This window comes from Perognathus longimembris, chromosome 8, assembly GCF_023159225.1.
Source record: "Perognathus longimembris pacificus isolate PPM17 chromosome 8, ASM2315922v1, whole genome shotgun sequence".
NCBI classification, from domain to species: Eukaryota; Metazoa; Chordata; class Mammalia; order Rodentia; family Heteromyidae; genus Perognathus; species Perognathus longimembris.
Genome location: NC_063168.1, coordinates 8083929 through 8102121, shown reverse-complemented (window position 1 = coordinate 8102121; position 18193 = coordinate 8083929). Strand labels below are relative to the sequence as shown.

General features: G+C 47.8%; 1 protein-coding gene across 2 annotated transcripts in view; it reads left to right on the top strand.

Annotated features, from left to right (window-relative positions):
* Tgfbrap1 (transforming growth factor beta receptor associated protein 1) overlaps positions 1 to 18193 on the top strand; it is a 53849-nt gene that overhangs the window by 29013 nt on the left and 6643 nt on the right. For both annotated transcript variants that reach the window (XM_048352474.1, XM_048352473.1), the window contains exons 5-10: positions 5413 to 5495; positions 8828 to 9169; positions 11401 to 11458; positions 14600 to 14743; positions 16806 to 16952; positions 17820 to 17979. In XM_048352474.1, coding sequence (XP_048208431.1) covers positions 5413 to 5495; positions 8828 to 9169; positions 11401 to 11458; positions 14600 to 14743; positions 16806 to 16952; positions 17820 to 17979 — 934 coding nt within the window. The remainder of the gene's footprint in view (positions 1 to 5412; positions 5496 to 8827; positions 9170 to 11400; positions 11459 to 14599; positions 14744 to 16805; positions 16953 to 17819; positions 17980 to 18193) is intronic.

The window sequence follows — 18193 nt, the reverse complement described above, 5'->3', positions numbered from 1 at the left end:
ACATATGCCATGCGCATTGCACTCTAAGGCTAACATTTTCTTATATAGAGGCTTTTAGCATTCTATTTGAGTTTTGCTTTGTCCTCCTCTATGCTTTTTGCCAATAGTAGATACACCGACGCTACTTGATGAAGCAAAGAGCCCCTTTCCTCTCCCTTCTGCTAGCTCTGTGCTGTTTCTCTTTCCATCTCACTGTTTGCTGTCTTCTCCCTGTTTTCCTCTATCCTTACACCTGACACTTCCTCCCGTGTCTCTCTGGGTCAGCCTCTGGGCTCACTTCTGTTGTTCTGCAGGAGTTCCGAACCTTCTCCTGGTTCCCTGAGCTGTTCTGACGTCCTCCTCTTGCTGCTGCCGCTCACCCTGTGTGCGGCCGCGGGGTGACCTTTCTCCCGCGTGCGTCCCGCATGGCACTGCCGTGGGATCGATCTATCTCTGCGTGGGTGTCTGCAGCACGTCCTGCGTGCGTGCTACTGTGCAAAGGTTGTGCTGTAAACACACCCAGGTTCTTTGATTCCCGCTCCTCAGGCCCGTTGGTGCCTGTGGGAAGTTCGTATCCTGCTGTGATTTCTAGCCTGGTTCACTGGCTTCTCCGGCCTTGTGTTCTCTTAGGGATGTGTGCCTGACCCTGTCAGGAGGTGACGCCGCAGCAGCTGCCCTGCCCTGTGGCAGGCATTCTGTGCCACTGGGAAACTTGGGTTTTTTCTCCTCAGAAGAATTTAGTACTAACCAGTACCGCTTTCCTCATTTTTGTTTTTATTTTTACCAGGACCAGGGTTTGAGCTCAGGCCTTCGCCCTCACTGAGCTCGCTTGCTCAGCACTTGAGTTAGGCCTCTGTCTGGCATTTGAATTGGAGATGGCATCTCGTAGACTTTTCTGTCCAGGCTGGCTTCAAAATCCCCAATCCTCTGGGACCTCGGCGTCTTTCTGTACAAGTCTTCACCAGGAAGACCCTTTTGGCTACGTATAAAATTCATGACGCGCCCACCTTTGAGAAGCTTTCTACAGTGCACGGTTATAAAACACTGTAGTAAATGATAATAATAATCTGAATTTCCTGGTAGCAACGTGGCTGCCCAGAGTTGGGCCTTGTTCTGTTTGGTGTGGGATTTCTTCTGTGTTGCACTGTCGTGTGGCGTGCGTTGGCTGTGTGGATGGAGCCTGGCAGTTCTCCTCCACCCTCCACTGCTGTCCTGATACCATTGCCAGCTTCCTAGCGGTTTCTGGGAGGGTTTGGGGACTACGCCTTTCTCCACCTCAGCCCTCTGCCCCTCTCTGCTCCCCTGCCCACAGCCTGGGGCTCCTCCCAGGCCCTTCTGCTCACGGTGGCTTGTCCCTACTGGCTCTTGTTTTCAGATTTGTCAGGATGCCTTGCCAGGTATGTGGGCTTTTGGCATGCTTGTCCTTGTGTGGCTGGCTTCTGATGTGACATGATGTCTTCAGGGTCCATCCATGTTGTCATATATGTCACAATCTCTTTTCCAAAGAACGATATTCCACTCTATGGATACAGTACCGTATTTTGCTTATCCAGTTCACCTGTGATGGGCATTTGAGTTGCCTCTCCCTTTTAGCTATGGACAATAATGTTGTCAACTAATTACTGTCTTTCCTGTAGGAAGAGAACAAAAAATTTAAAAAACTTGGTCAGGAATGTGGCCTAGTGGTGGAGTGCTTGCCTCACATACATGAAACCCTGGGTTCGATTCCTCAGCACCACATATACAGAAAAGGCCAGAAGTGGCGCTGTGGCTCAAGTGGTAGAGTGCTAGCCTTGAGCAAAACGAAGCCAGGGACAGTGCTCAGGCCCTGAGTCCAAGGCCCAAGACTGGCAACAAGAACAACCCTTAAAAAAAAAAAAAGTACCGCTTCTTGTTTATTACTATACAAAAGGTAAATTTCATTGTGACATTTCCACACATGTATACAATGTAGTCTATTCCATTTTATTCCCCCTATCATTCTCCCTTGCCCTTCTACCCCTCCTAATACAGTTTCAATTTATTTAGTTTTCATTGTTTATTTATTTTTGTATGCTAGTCCTGTGACTTGGGCCTGGGTGTCCCTGGGTGTTTTTGCTGAAGGCTAGCAGTCTACCATTTGAGCCACAGCTCTACTTCCTCTTTATTTTCATACATACAGGCAATCTATTTTAACCATTTCATCTCATTAATCCAACTTCCTCCTGATAGTACCTACCCCCAACACAGCCAGTTTTTCTTTCAGTTCCCCCCACCCCCTATTGATAGCAGCTTTAATTGAGGATCTGTGGACTGTTTTCCTATATACTTGCAATTTATTACAAAAAATTATTCATCCTTTTTCTTTTTTTCCCTTTTTACTCCTAAGTAGTTCCTTAGTTGAACTTCCATTCTGTGTTTATTTATGTATAGTTATGTGTACAAGTGCATATATCTACATCTATGTTTGTGTCTATGAGTATATATGTGTTTAGGTCTCCACGTGTGAGTAAAAACAGGGTATCTTGTTTGGCTTCTTTTTTTTTTTAGCTTTTTCTTAACTTAGTAGGATGTTCTCCAGTAGCATCCATTTTCCTGAAAATGACATGATTTTACTTTTTTTTTTATTTCTGTGTTTGTGTGTTATACCTATTTTACTCATTTGTATTGGGTACCTTAGCTAATTCCATCGTTTGCCAATTGTGAATAGTGCTGCAAGAAACCTAAGTATGCAGGTGTATTTCTTATATCTTCATCTCACACCTCTGTGGGTTTATGTCCAATAGTTGTATGCCTTGGTCACAAGTAGGTCTATTTGTAGTTTTCTGAGGAGCCCTCCATCCTGGTTTCCATAGTAGTTGCATGAGTGTTAAATTCTCATGAACAGTGAATGAAGGTCCCTTTTCCCTACATCTTCTCCAGCATTAGTAGTTTCTTTTCTTGTTGATTGCCATTCTGACTGGGGTGAAATGGAGTTTTATTGTGGTTTTGGTTTGCATTTCCTTTATGGCATGTTGAATATTTCTTCATGTAGCTATCGGCCACTTATATTTCTTCTTCTGACTTAGTTCAAGTTGCTGTAGCAAAATCTCAGAGACTGGGGGCCAGTTAAACAGCAAGCATTCACTTCCGACCATTCTGGAGGCTGGAAATCCAAACGAAGGGCCAGTGGGCTTGGTTTCTGGTGACTTTTAGAAGTGACTCTTAGGGGCTGGAATATGGCCTAGTGGCAAGAGTGCTTGCCTCATATACATGAAGCCCTGGGTTCAAATCCTCAGCACCATATTCTATATATATAGATATATAGATCGATCTATCTATCTAGATATCTATATATATCTATATCTATCTATCTATCTATCTATCTATCTACCTATCTATGTATCTATCTATCTATCTACCTATCTATGTATCTATCTATCTATATAGAAAAGGCCAGAAGTGGTGCAGTGGCTCAAATGGCAGAGTGTTAGCCTTGAGCAAAAAGAAGCCAGGGATAGTGCTCAGACCCTGAATTCAAGCCCTAGGACTGGAAACAAGAAACAAAAACAAGAAGTGACTCTTAGAAGGATACTCATCCTGTTCATGAGGGCTTTATCCTTATTGTCAAAGGTAACCTATTGTGAAGAAGTCCAAAGGCAAAAGTGTTTGTAATTTTGGCCGAGAAAGAAGGCAAATTTCTCTAGGATGTGAAGAACTTCTTAGAATACCAAAGCGAAAGATGAGTAGACCAACAGAAAAATAGAGAGAATGAAATTGTTTGTCTGATAGACATGAAAGAATGCTGATTCATGTGCACATTAAAAATTGACCCATTTTTTTTTATTCCTCAGATAATGAGAGAGCAAGAGTTTGATGTATGAGATTGCATAGTGTATGGGGAAAATGAGTTCTTATATGTCACTTGTAAGAATGTAAATTGACACGTTCTCTGTGGGTGGGAAAGTTGAGAATCTCTGTGTTGTGGTTTGGATACGATTCAAACATTCACCCACAGGTAACACCCAGCAACAGCAAAACACAACTTAACCATTACTGTAGTTTCAACATCTCTGAGCAGAACTTTTGTCTTTACAATGAGGGCGTGGGGTTCCCTAGTAGCAAACCAGGCAGTCGGTCCTACAGACCCGTGACCCTGGGTAAGGGTCAAGGAAGGCTTGGCTAATGACACGCAGGCTGGAGATGCACAACACATTCAGGGAAGGTGTGGCCAATCCAGGGGAGGACTCCCCGTCTGCGAATGCTGTGGAGACACAGGTATTCAGCTGAGCGGTGGCAAGAGCTCGAAGGGTGGTGCCAGAGAGAAAAGGGAACAGAGCAAAGAGCTACGTGCAGAAGCTGTTTCAGAACAGGCATGGGTACAACTAGTTCAGAAACGGCAGCTTGGCACTGAGATGGAAGGGGTTGCATTGGCACCACAAGCCGAGTTTCTGAGGTGTGTTTCACTATTGCTGGGTGCTAGGAACAGGGCTCCTGTGGTCGAGGATGACAGGGTCTTAGTGGGTCAGATAGGCAGCCATGTGCACAGCCCGGACATCACCAGGAGCCAGGACATCCTGAAGTATGGCACCTCCCGGCCTGGGCTGGGAAAGTCTGTAGATCTGTATTCAGTGTTCATGTGGGCCCAGCCGTGTGTCTGAGGGATGGTCTGAGAAGTGCTCCTGTGAAGAGTCCATTGCAGAAGGCTAGGGGGGATGGACAGCACCGAGAAACCAGACCCCTGGAGCCGTGGTACTCACCTGAGCGGCCAGAGGTAGAAGCAACCACGGAGACCCTGCGGGTTAACCAGGAGGAGGGCAGAGGAGAAGGCTATGCACAGGGGACTTAGGAAAAAAAAAATCGGTGAAGATGGGGGTGGGCAGGGTGTGCACGTGCACGCGCGCACACAAAATACAATCAGCCTCTCCTCAGCTGTGGCTTTCAGAGCTATGAATCCAATCAACTGCAGATAAGTGATACTCAGAAAAAAAAATAAATTGTGGGGGACTGGAGATGTGGCTCGGAGATTGTTTAGTGTGTGAAGGCCTTGGTTCCATTGGTCGTATTGCAAAAATAAATGAAAATGACATGTGTGCTGATAATTTTCTTATCATTATTCCCCAAATGATACAGTGTAACAGTTAGTTGCAGAGCGTTTCCATCGTGTTAGGTGCTGGGTGTCGTGGGGAGATGATTGACAGCAGCTGGTAGGTGTGTAGGAGTGTGTGGAGGCAGTGTGTTTTACATAGGTGTCCTTGCACGTTGCTGTCTGTAGGGGTCTGGAAGCCAATCCCTCTAATTTAATGCCGGAGAATGACTGTGTATAATTGCATATACTTCTGTTTAAAAATCATAACATCACCATATATCCCCGTCGTAATTACCAGGTAGCTTGACTTGTGGGTGAGGACCCCCATGTTCCCCTTGGTGATGGTTTGAAGATGTCTTAGAGATCAAGCGTGTCTTTCCTTGCAGGTAATGTACAGAAGGATTCTTCAGCAGGCGGGCTTTATACAGTTTGCACAGCTTCAGTTCCTGGAAGCTAAAGAGCTCTTCAGGTAATTTGGGGTGTTGGTAGCGGGACTGCCACTCCGGTGCCATTTCCCTTGTGATGTGATGGTGGGACACGTGGTCAGTTAGATGGTGAGATGGAGCTGCGGGGAGGGATGGTGGGGTTCACCACAGCCCACACTGCCCTGGCTGCTCCTCGGATCTGCCCTTCATGTACCCGACAATCCCCAGTCCCGAAGAGGTCGGCTGAGGCGAGCCCCGGCTAGGCTGCCAAGGGTCCAGGCTGCTGAGCCAGGACAACGTGATGCGAAAGACTGAATGTGGTGGTGTGAAGGGAGGAGTCTAAGGCGTCCTCTCCAGAGATTGTTACAAGAAGTTGAGCAGAAGCTAAGAGAAATGACGACTCCAAACGTTACACGCCGGCTGGGCACCAGTGACACACACACACACACACACACACACACACACACACTTATATTCCTGGTCTGCTTTCACAGGACATTGAGTTAGTTTCAGGGAGATTCTTCTGGCCTTCTGATTAGTCTTGCACCTGTAGGGAGTGGCCCTGTGGGCTCTCAAGTGAACTCTCTTTCTCTTGCTCATTTATTCTGACTCGCTTGCCCTTCCTCACCTGTCTATGGGCACCTTCACCACCACACTTGTTTTTCCTGCTGCCCTTGCTTCTCGCCCCGTGTGCTCCCCGAGACAGGAACTTGCTCAGCCAGTCCTTGCTGGAGAGGAAGTTACACCAGCTACCGCAGTCTTCACAGGTCTTCACTAGAGCTCTGCTTCACCAGAGCTGATTGCGCATTGTAGAGCCGTCTGGCCAGGAAGGGTACCAGATAGTTCACTTGCGTCTCGGGAAGGACTCGAGCAGAGCCGTCTCCAGAGCACCGTCCACTACACATCTGACCTGAGCGTGAGCTGCTGTCCCCAGTGACTGATCACTGACTCGGTTACCGAGTCCTTGTTTTCCCACACTCTCAGAAGCTTATCTTTACACTGACTGCTTGGTGGGTCATGGGGGTGGTTGAGAGACTCCTAGGCCAAAGCTGAGTTCTCTTCCTGCGCCCCAGGTTCCTGGTAAGCCAGGAGCCTTCCCTTGTTGCCCCGGGACTTGTCCTCCGGCTTCTTCCCAGCACTGAACCAGAAGCCACGCTGCTCACTTGTCATATTTGCTCCCGGGAGGAAATGTACGTACCCTTCGAGTCGTGGGCTCCAGGCCACGTCTTCCCCTGGGGACTGCAGCTGCCTCACGATGTAGGCAGTTAGGCTCGGCTCCTCTTTCACTTAGCGGACTTGGCGTAAGCAGAGCAAGAAGCACAGGGGCAAGACCGCACCTGAGATCTTGTGGGGCCGAACTAGTTTGGAAAAGAGGCCTGTGCCCGTCACACAGTGGGAGCATCGTGCAGCTCCTGATGGGAGTCGGGGGACGCCCTCCACCCATTTCATGTGGGATCTTGCACGGTGAGCAGAACCCAGGTTTCTTGACCGTGGTACTACTGAAGTTTTGCTTCTGGCTTCTTGTTGTGTGGGTGGATAGCAGGGGGCTCTGGTGCAGTGTAGGATGATTTCTACCCACTTGGCATCATCAGTGGCACATCCCAAGTCACATAAAAATGTTCGGATATGCTAGATGTCCTTTGAACCCCGTGAAGAACTACTCTGTTAGGCAAAGGCCCTAGAAGAGCGAAGCTGAGGGGTGACATCAGTCTTGGTGAGGCCACTAGATGTAGATGCGTTTGCGAGGGGTGGGAGTGGAAAGTGGGCAAGGAATCGGTGCTGTGTCGAGCGCTTTGAAGTTTATCCTGCAGTTCAGACAAAGCCTTGCAGGTCAGGAGAGGGTGAGGGTGCGGGGGGAAATGGAGGGAGCAGCAGCCAGAGGCAGAAGCTGGTTCAGTGGAGGATGAAAGTCAGATGGACTGAAGACAGGTGTAGCGAGCTTTGCAGGCAGCCATGATCCCAGGGTCTTCCTCTTCTCTCCAAGCGTCTGGAGTTGGCACAGCCCCTGCTCTGTCTCCTCAGGAGTTTTCCACAGATGAGTGTAAACTGGCCGAGGTACAGAGCTACAGCTTGGCAGTGCTCCCATTAACCACTGAGACTAGACAAGACCAGTGAGGAGAGGAGATAGGAAAGGACCCAGCGACAGAGGTCACTTACTGTGGCTTCCTGTGCCTTGGGAGGGACGCTCCACCCACCCTTCCTCCCTTTCTTTCCTCTCCTTCCCTCTCTGCCTTCCTCCCTCCCTCTCTTCTTCCTCCCTTCCTTATTGTTCTTGGTGGTACTGGGGTTTAAACTCCAGGCTTTATGCTTTCTAGATAGATGCTCTTCCACTTGAACCGCACCCCTCAGCCCTTTTCCTTTAGTTATTTTTTTTTTTTCAGATGGGATCTCTTGAATTTTTCCCCAGGGCTAGTTATAGGCGGTGATCACCTACCTATACCTCCCGTTGGCTAGGACTATAGGCATGAGCCACCACATCCAACTTGTTACTAGTTTGTTGTTGTTGTTGTGTGTGTGTGTGTGTATGTGTGTGTGTGTGTGTGTGTGTGTGTGTGTGTGTGTGTTTGAGTTAGCCTTGAACCATGCTCTTCCTCACTCTGCCTCCTGAGGGACTGGGATTACAGGGTGCACCACTATACTCAGACCATTTCAAAGCGTTGTCCCCATGTTCTGCTCTGAAATTCTTTCAGGAGTCACAGCAGAAATGGCCATGTGAATACTTCTGTCTCATGTTCAGACTGTCACAGAGAACATTCTGAGTTAGGTTCTTACAAAGTACTTTTTTTTTCTTTTTTCTGCCAGTCCTGGGCTTGGGCTCAGGGTCTGAGCACTGTCCCTGGCTTTTTTTTGCTCAAGGCTAGCACTCTGACACTTGAGCCACAGCACCACTTCTGGCCTTTTCTGTATATGTGGTGCTGAAGAATCGAACCCAGGGCTTCATGCGTGCAGAGCAAGTACTCTACCGCTAAGCCATATTCCCAGCCCCCTAAGTGCCTTCTCTAACAGCCGTTCAGTAGTCTGTTAATAAGTTAATGTTAGGTGAGCGTTGGTTTGGAAGGAATCCTGATACTGACTTGCTCACACTTGAATGCCACGCTGTCCTCTGTGCAGCTCTCAATGGCTTTGAGGGAGTGCAGGCCTAATCAGGGTCTGCGGATCTCGGTGGTGTACTTCCACACTGTGTGTATGCGTGTCTTTCCCCATTCCTCCGGCTTGGTAGTTGTTCATGGCACTTGCAAGTTAGGCCGCGTCTCCACCATGTACCCTGCATTCACCCCGTGACCGTGTGCCCCTGGCACCGCCCTCCAGTGTCGTTTGTGTGCCTATGTGTACTCTCTCTCTTTTTGCTTCATTTAGTTTGACACTGTAATTGCAGAAGCGGCCAGCTTGATGTCCGGGAGCTGATCTCTCTCTACCCCTTCCTGTTGCCCACCTCCTCTTCATTCACCCGGTCTCACCCTCCTCTTCACGAGTACGCAGACCTGAACCAGCTCACCCAGGGCGACCAGGAGAAGATGGCCAAGTGCAAGCGCTTCCTCATGAGCTACCTCAATGAGGTCCGCAGCACCGAGGTGGCCAATGGCTACAAAGAAGACATCGACACGGCCTTGCTCAAGCTCTACGCCGAGGCGGACCACGACAGCCTGCTGGATCTCCTGGTCACCGAAAACTTCTGTCTTCTCACCGACAGTGCTGCCTGGCTGGAAAAGCACAAAAAGTGAGCGTGGTTCCCGCCCCCCGCGGGGAGGGACGGACGTAGGGGTTCTGGCCCCCATCTCCTTGGCACCCATGCCGAGCCCTGCACTGGCGAGACTTGCCCGGAAGCTGGCTTAGCCAGCGACACTTGCTCTCTCAAGGGTCCCCATGATGACGGCCAGAGAAACAGGCGGCTCGCGCTCCTCAGGAAACCTCCCTCTCATCCTGTCTTAGGGCTCTCCTGCTCCTTCTTTTCTGTGCCGGTCCTGGGGCTTGAACTCAGGGCCAGGATGCTTCCCCTTATCCTTCTTCACTAAAGGCTAGCATTCTACCACTTGAGCCACCGCTCCACTCCTGCCTTATTTTCCGGTTAATTGGAGATGAGAGTCACCCAGACATTTCTGCCTACGCTGGCTTTGAACTATGCTCCTCACACCTCAGCCTCCTGAGTAGCTAGGGTAACAGGCATGGGCCCCTAGCGCCTGTACAAGACTGTGAAAACTGCACGTGCTTTATTATTAAATGAACAGGTTTTTTTATTAGCAATATACAAATTGTACAAAGATTCCTTTGTGGCATTTCCACACGTGCATGTAGAGTGCCAATCACACTGCCTCTTTTTTCTTCTCTGGCCTACTCCCCTTCCCCAAACGTTTTCAACAGGTTTCACAGATCTGTTTTCAAACATGAAAAAAAAAATGTATGCTCCTCCATCACCCCCTCGTGAGCCCGTCCTCTCCCAGGGGATACTACTTACCACCCTCAATCGAGCCTGCCCACTCTTCTGTCAGTAAAAATCTTACTTTATTGTAAAGGTGATGTACAGCAGGGTTACAGTTACGTGTGTAAGGAAATGAGGACATTTCTGCCATTCATTTTAAGTAAAGGGATTTTTTATGTTTGCCTTTTTTGCCAACCCACGATTCACTTGTGAAAGATGCCTCGTGGTTCAATAAAATAGTGCAGTGAAGTCTGTGGTCACCAAATTGACCAGATAGATACCTGGATAGATAGGTGAAAAGGAAGCTGCCTGGTCTCCCTGATACCAGGTCACGGTTTAAAGCTTTGCCTCTGTGATGCCCCCACGTTAGTCCGCCGCCTCCTGTCCACGGGGAGTGAACCCGCCGTGACTGGCTCGGTTAGCGCCGGCAGCTTCTGCGTCTGCGGCAGCTGGCAACAGTGCCTAACCATTTTAGGACTGAGTTTTCTTTTCTTTAAAATGAGGGGCATGGGTGAGTCCTCAGTTCTGTGTAAGCGATAAGGTTTGCTTTATTTTTGTCTATGATTTTTTTTATTAAAAATTTGAAATAGGGGGCTGGGGATATGGCCTAGTGGCAAGAGTGCTTGCCTCGTATACATGAGGCCCGGGGTTCAATTCCCCAGCACCACATATACAGAAAATGGCCAGAAGTGTCACTGTGGCTCAAGTGGCAGAGGGCTAGCCTTGAGCAAAAAGAAGCCAGGGACAGTGCTCAGGCCCTGAGTCCAAGCCCAGGACTGGCCAAAAAAAAAAAAAAAAAAAAATTGAAATAACTGCCTGACACCATCAATCCTTGGTCCCCTGGGTGACTGACATCAGAAGGATCTCAGTGTTAGGCCAACCCAGGCAGGAAATTTCTAGAAACGCCTTCTCAATCATATCTAAGTGAAGTAGCATACACATGTCATCCTGTGCTATACAAGAAGCTGAGTTTGGGAGAGGAATTTCAACTAATATTTGAAGCAAATTGTAGGACAGTTACATTGTTGTTTTTCATGTTGTTAATGGAGTTTTCTGTTTTGGCTTTTTTTTTTTAGATTAGAACCAGATCCTATCTGAAGATCAGTAGAGCAGTTTTGTTCTTTTGTTGTGTATGTTTGTTGATCTGCTTGAACTCTGAACCTGGGTGCTGTCCCTCACCTGTTTTGCTCATGTCTAGTGTTGGAGCACTTGAGCCACAGCTTCACTTCTGACTTTTTGGAAGTTTATTGGAGATCAGAGTCTCATGGACTTTCCTGTCTGGGCTGGCTTTGAACGGTGATGTTCAGATCTCAGACTTCTCAGTAGCTAGGATTACAGATACGAGCCATCGGCACCTGGCTTAGAGCATACTTTCTAGTAAATAAGTAAAATAAGCAGGGTTCCTCTTGTTGTTTGGAGCTGGCTGTTGCACTCTGAGTTTGGTGGAACCAGGGGCAGAGGATGGGGTGGTGTGGGTTCCCCCTGTGGCGGGAAGGGGAAGGTGCTAATAACCACCTTACTCTCTCTTCCAGGTACTTCGCACTTGGACTACTCTACCATTACAATAACCAAGATGCTGCGGCCGTCCAGGTGAGTCCTGAGTATTTTAGCATCACTTTAAAATCAGTATCTTTGGACTGAGTGTGATTTATTAAAAAAAAAGAAGAAGAAAGGAAGGAAGGAAGAAAGCACAAGTTGATCTAGAACCTCTTTTTTTTTTTTTTCCTGCCAGTCCTGGGGCTTGAACTCAGGCCCTGAGCACTGTTCCGGGCTTCTTTTTGCTCAAGGCTAGCACTCTGCCACTGGAGCCACAATGTCACTTCTGGCCTTTTCTATATCTGTGGTGCCGAGGAATCGAACCCGGGGTGTTGGGGTTCTGGACACCCCCTTTCTCCCCCCACGGGGAGAATGGTAACCACAAACTCTATGAAAGAGCACTCAGCCTGGCCCTCCGCCAGCGGAAAGCCAAAGGCGTGCTCACATGGGCAAACGCTAAGTTGAGGATGGGTTGCTGAAGCTTCCCCTCCCCCCAGTTCCCCCCACATGTTACCGAGGGCGGAGGCGAAAAGGAAGGCATCAGGGACACGCTGCGGTGGTGAAAAGCGTCTCAAAGACTTTAATATGGAAGGGCACTTATATAGAAGTAATGGCGGGAAAGAAAGGGGGCTGGCCAAAGGGTCAGTCATAGGCTAGGGGTCACGTTCATCAAGTGACATCACGAAACTTCCCTTTGTGGGCGGGACAATCCCATCATGGTGGCACACACATGTTCACCTCCCAAGGGGTAGAGGTCAAAAGGTGGGAGGGGCTTCTATTGTCCCAAGGCTGGTGGAAGGGCAGTCTTTCCCAGGCCATAATAATCCCCAACACCGGGGCTTCATGTATACAAGGCAAGCGCTCTTGCCACTAGGCCATATTCGCAGCCCTAGAACCTCTTTTATGAAAGAACAAAAATAATAAATGTTTGAGGCAGTGAATTCCTTGAGGAATATTGGCTAAGGGTTTTCTTTGTTTTTCTGAGAAAAGAACATTTATCAAGATAAAACTTGATAGAATTGGAAAAGTCAGATCTCTTTTGCAAAAAAAATTCATTGACTTGTCATAATTGTACACGTTTGGGATACAGTGTGATAACTCAGTACATGCATGCCATATGTAGTGACAAAATCATGGTGATTAGCATCTGCACCTCCTTAAACATTTATCGTTTTCTGTGTGAAAAACCTCCGAATTCTTGTTCTTTAGTCTTTTGAAAAATATAAACTGCTCTCGTGTGTGTGTGTGTGTGTGTGTGTGTGTGTGTGTGTGTATTGTTGTATACTATAGTTCATGCAGCTGGGCTATTGAACACTAAGACACGTCTCTTGTCTCTAACTGCATTTGGGTCTTCGTATGAAGCTTCCCTCTGTCCCTAGCTCTCCTCTACCCTTCAGCTGCTAAGAACCACTCGTCTTTCAACTTGAAAATAGTGCATGTGTGCGTGTGGTGTGTGTGTGTGTGTGTGTGTGTGTGTGTGTGTGTGTGTGTTTGGTGGTACTCAGGACCTCTCACTGTCTGAGCTTCTTGCTCTCAGGGCCACTTAGCTTTTTTTTTTTTTTTTTACAAACTCAAAACTGGTACTCTATCACTTGAGCTACACCTACTTCCAGCTTTTTGCTAGTTAATTGGCGATAAACTTTTTGAAAGTATTGGAGATAAAAGAGTCCCTTGGACTTTCCTGTCTGGGCTGGCTTTGAACTGTGATGCTCAGATCTCAGACTCCTGAGTAGCTAAGATTACTAATAAGAGCCATCAGCTCCTGGCTTAGAGCAGGACTTTGGGATTTTCCTGGACTTTCCTGCCCAGGCTGGCTTCAAACCGTAATTGTCCAATCTCCGCCTCCTGAGTAGCTAGAATTACAGTCACAGACCACCTCAAAATATGATTTCTTCCTGAGCTACTAGGCATATGACATCCCTGCCTTATCAGAAAATCGGGACAACCAGTAACAGTTAAATTTATAGTGAATGATCATAACCATTGTGGGCAACTCTCTGGATTGGCATATCACTATGGCAGAGCTGAAGCTGGTGAAGGCCACGCACTGCTCAGTGGTGGAGCTGGGCTTGGACCAGTGCTCCGGGTAGCCTGGCGGAATGCTCTGCTTTATCAAACAGTGTGGTTTATTGGTAGCCTGGCCTCTCCTCTTGTATCTTAACATCTTTCCACTGATCTCAAGAAAGCATCTTCTCATACCCTCAAGGGACTTTGTTCTTCATTCCACACTGGATTGCTTGTGCACTAGTTTCCTTTGAGTTTTAGTTTGTGAAGGAAAATAAGATCAGCCACATTAATCCAAGTAACATCAACCCAATGACTTTGGCCAAGCCAGACACGTATTTAGTCTTTGGTTGCTTTGAGGAACTATCATAGTAATGTAATTGCAGAGCAGAGTAAAAAGAAAATCGATTCCCATCAACACATACCCCAAGGCCAAGAGTAGATTTGTGTATCATGGATAACATTTTCATTTTTGAAAATGTGGTGTTTTTAGAATTCTAGCTTGGTATAGGCATTGTAATAAAATTAGCATAGCTATATAGAAGGATTTGCAAACTTTAAATTATATGGAATGAATCTCCATATGTGGAAACATTCTATTAGGAAAAAAAAAAGCACAGCATTTTTCTGAGTATGCAAGATTCAGTTATTTGGTTTGGAGAATTTAGGGTTGCAGAACTAGCAGAGGTTAAGTACCTCTAATCTGAAAATCCAAAATGCTCCGAAATCCAAAACTTTTTGAGAGCTGATACGATGCTGAAAGTAGAAAAGGCTGTACCATAAAATTTTGTTTTATGCCCCCCAAATTATATAAAATACTGTATAAATATTTGTATACATTGTTGCATAAATACTTGTGCCTCTGAGCTATGTGTGTAAAGTATGCTTGAAATGTAAGTGAATTTTATGTTTAGACTCGGGGCCCAGTCGCAAGAAATCTCATATGTACATGCCTCTATTCCAAAATCTTAAAAATAGTCTGAAACCTGAAACATTTGTGGTCCCATGTATCTCTTTTCATCAAAGGATACTCGATCCATATCATAAGAGTTTTGGTGTACTGATGTCAGAAGGACAGGTTTGTACTTCCTGCCCTCTTTACAGGCTTCTTTTGTCGTCTTTTGCTGATAGTGCCCTTCTAAGCTTATGTTAGCAGGTTTTTCCTTCTTTCTCTTTTATTATTTGTTGCAGTTGTGGGTGAACATCGTGAATGGGCATGTCCAGGACTCCACACGCTCGGACCTGTATGAATATATTGTGGATTTTCTTACCTTCTGCTTAGACCAAGAGCTTGTATGGACCTATGCTGACTGGGTCTTGCAGAAAAGTGAGGAGGTTTGTGCTTTACAAATGCATTTGTATGTGTGTGTGTGTGTGTGTGTGTGTGTGTGTGTGTGTGTGCATGTGTGTATGTATGTGTACTGGGCTCTGAACTCAGGGCCTGGGTACTAACTATCCCTTAGCTTTTTTGCCCAAGGATAGCACTTTATCACTTGAGACTACAGTTCCATTTCTGGCTTTTGGGTGGTTAGTTGGAGATAAGACTCTCATGGACTTTGCTTCTTGGGCTAGCTTCAAACTATAATCCTCAGATCTCACTGAGTAGCTAGGATTATAGGCATGAGCCACCTGCACCTGGTTGTTATAAGTATATTCTTTCTCACAGTGCTTCCTAGAAACAGACCCAGAGAACCCTTCATTGAATTAGTTGGAAGAAGCTTACGTTTCTCTAGTCCTCTTTAAATGCCTCCCTTTGAGTCGTGTGACTCCAACTCAGGAAGCCGGGTGTCTTGAACTTCTAAGAGGTTCCACTTGGAACTTCTTTCTGGAGAGGCCAGTGTGGTGGAAAGCCAGCAATCCCACCAGCTTCTGTTGCCTGTTCTTCCTGAAAACACAGTTCTCTCCAGTCCACTCCTCGCCACCTCCCACTCAAGGCTGCCCACTGTTGTGTTTTGGAGCAGAATCAGGCCATTGCCTTGGCAGGGGGCAGTCCCAGGCCTCCCCACACCTGGAAGACTGCTGTCCTTTGCTCCATTTTCTTGCCACTTCCACGTGGAAGGCTTGGGCGTGGAGGCAGGTACCCCCTGGGGCTGAGAAGTGAGACCAGTGAAACAGCTTTGGACTGTTGGGAAAGGCAGCAGGGTTAGGACCAAGCGTCAGGTTCCTTAGTGATGCCCTATAGATAACTAGGGCAAAAACAGATGTTTCTCTTTTCACCATTTTAAAATAACACGTTTCCTTGGTTTTGGGGAGCGGTGACGTGAGCTCTCTGAAGGCGGGGGGAGGGGGGTCTTTGTCTTGGAAGAAGAGCTTGGCATCCATCTGCCTGAGGCAGGATGGAGATGTTCTGCCCTGTATTCCGCTGCCACTGGAACCTGGACTGTCAGGGACTCCGCCCCTACTCGTTTCGCATCACACCTGCATAACCCACCCTGCCCCCCTCGCCCCTGCACCCTGTCCAGTGTCTTGAAAGTGGCAGTTCCTTCCCAGCGGGCAGAGCTGATCATAGCAAACCGGGCACGGAATGCTGTGCCCCACAGGATGGACCTGTCGCCTGAGCTAGGGGAAGGACACAGCAGCCCCCGCCCCACATACACACGAGCTGGGCATGGTTGAGGAAACTGAGGCTCTGAGAGGTTAAGCCACAGTCCCTTAGGACCTCAGATGGTAGAGACACGGAATCAGGCCGATAGGACCCCAAATGCATACTTGCAGCAGCTGTTGCATGTTTTTCCTGCTTAGTTTTAGGATGTGTCTGTGTACGTGCACACGCGTGTGTGCGTGTGATTAGGGGGTGCGCAGCTGAGCGCCCACCAGGCGAAGAAGGATCTCATTCTCTATTTTGTATTTCCTTAGAAGGCAGAATTTGACAGGGCACTCGCCGCATGGGCAAGGCAGCCGGGAAACTTGCACAGAGGCTTAAATTGAATGAAGAATCTACCAGATACACAGCCGTGGTTCAGAGCACAGCTCACTGCAGGTGTCAGTTCCTAGTGCTTCCTGTTTTTTCACTTACGCTTCAGAGGAAACAGTTGCTGTTTGGGCTGATCTTATTCCTCCGAAGTGCTCTGTGGTTTGTCAAAACCTTATCAGTAAACGCATTCTTTAATTTTCCAATTATCTTGAAAGAACACAGAGGACTTCTTAGTGCAGACTGCTTTTCTGTCTGCTTTATTTATGCAGAGAACCAAAGGTGGTCCTTGTCAGGGCTCGAGGCCCGGCTGTTTGTTTCAATAGCCACCTTGTTTAGCCACCTTGCCTAGGCGTGATTGGCGTGCCAGGTGCTGTTCTTGTGTGCTGTATTATAGCGCCACCTTCTTCATGATAATTTGATCCAAAGCATGAATGTCTAGTAACCAAAGTGTAGTTGCTAACTGAATTGCTGCTCTTCCTTCAGATTGGTGTCCAAGTGTTCACCAAGAGACCTTTAGATGGCCAGCAGAAGAACAGTTTTAATCCGGACGATATTATCAGCTGCCTTAAAAAATACCCTAAAGCTCTGGTTAAATATCTGGAACACCTTGTTATCGACAGGAACCTGCAGGTGAGTTCTTCAGACCTTAGACCTCAGAATCACAGTGTGAGCAGCGTAGGCGAGGGAACCTGCCTATCTGCTTTCCGGAAATGATGTCATGTTTTAGTCACCCCACTGCTCAGTTGATAGTGCTTGTTGATAGTGTAAGGGAATGGGAGGCTTTGCAAAAGAGCGAAGGGGCTAGCTAGGTCAGACCTCGTATCTCTCATCTCATGTCCGCTTCACTTACATTCCTCTTCTCTTTCCCATTTTGTTATTTTCGAAGGAAATGTGAGGAGCTGCACCTCTTTTAGAACCCCTAAATCTCATGGCTGGCCCTTCCACACAGTAACCCTTTTGTGTATCCATACATGCATTAGTTAGCTTTCTGTCTCTATTGAGTCAATTAGTTTAGAAGGACCAGCAGTTGACTCTTGGTTGTAGAGGTTGCGGTCTGTGATCAGTTGGCCTTGTTGGTTTGAGGCCTGTGCTGAGGCCAGAACTCAGCTTGTGAAGGCAGAACTGCTCAGCTCGTGGCCAGGAAAGGAAAGGAAGAGGGAACTGTAATGTTTGCATAATCTTCTTCAAGGGCACATCCCCAGAGACCTAAAGACTGCCCTCGAGGGCCCCTTCGGTTGATGGTTCCACCACCTTGTCCAAGAGCACTACCCTGGGACCAAGCCTTTAGCACAGAGGCCTCTGGGAGTCATTCAACATCCAAACTGTATATAGCACCATAGGCTGTAAGCTCATCTTCTCTGTGTGGAGGTTTCTGGGAGGTGTCTAGTCTAGCAAGGGTGTCCTGTCCATTGTGGAGATTCTGCCCAACCCTCTACAGTGGCCCGACTGCGGGATCCTTCTGGTAAATGCTGTCTGTTGGAACCCTGCTTCCTGCAGAAAGAAGAATACCACACTCACCTGGCTGTCCTCTACCTGGAAGAGGTGCTGCGGCAAAAGCCGTCAGGCAGCGGCAAGGGCGGTGAAGCCACGGAGACACAGAGGAAGCTACGGCACCTGCTGCAGAAATCTGACTTGTACCGAGTCCACTTTCTCATCGGTGAGGACGGGCTCCCCCTTCTCCCCAGGTGCACGCAGCGTGCTCCCAGGGCAGCCTGAGTTTCCTGACTTGGAGTCAGCCTTCCTGGGAGGCACAAGGTCCTTGTCCCCCTGCTCTCTGGGCCAGTGCGGGGTATGGGAGCTGCCCCGGTGTGTGCCAGTCTTACCTTCCTTTAACTTGGTGCCTTTGACTTTGAAGCTCCTCATCCATCCTC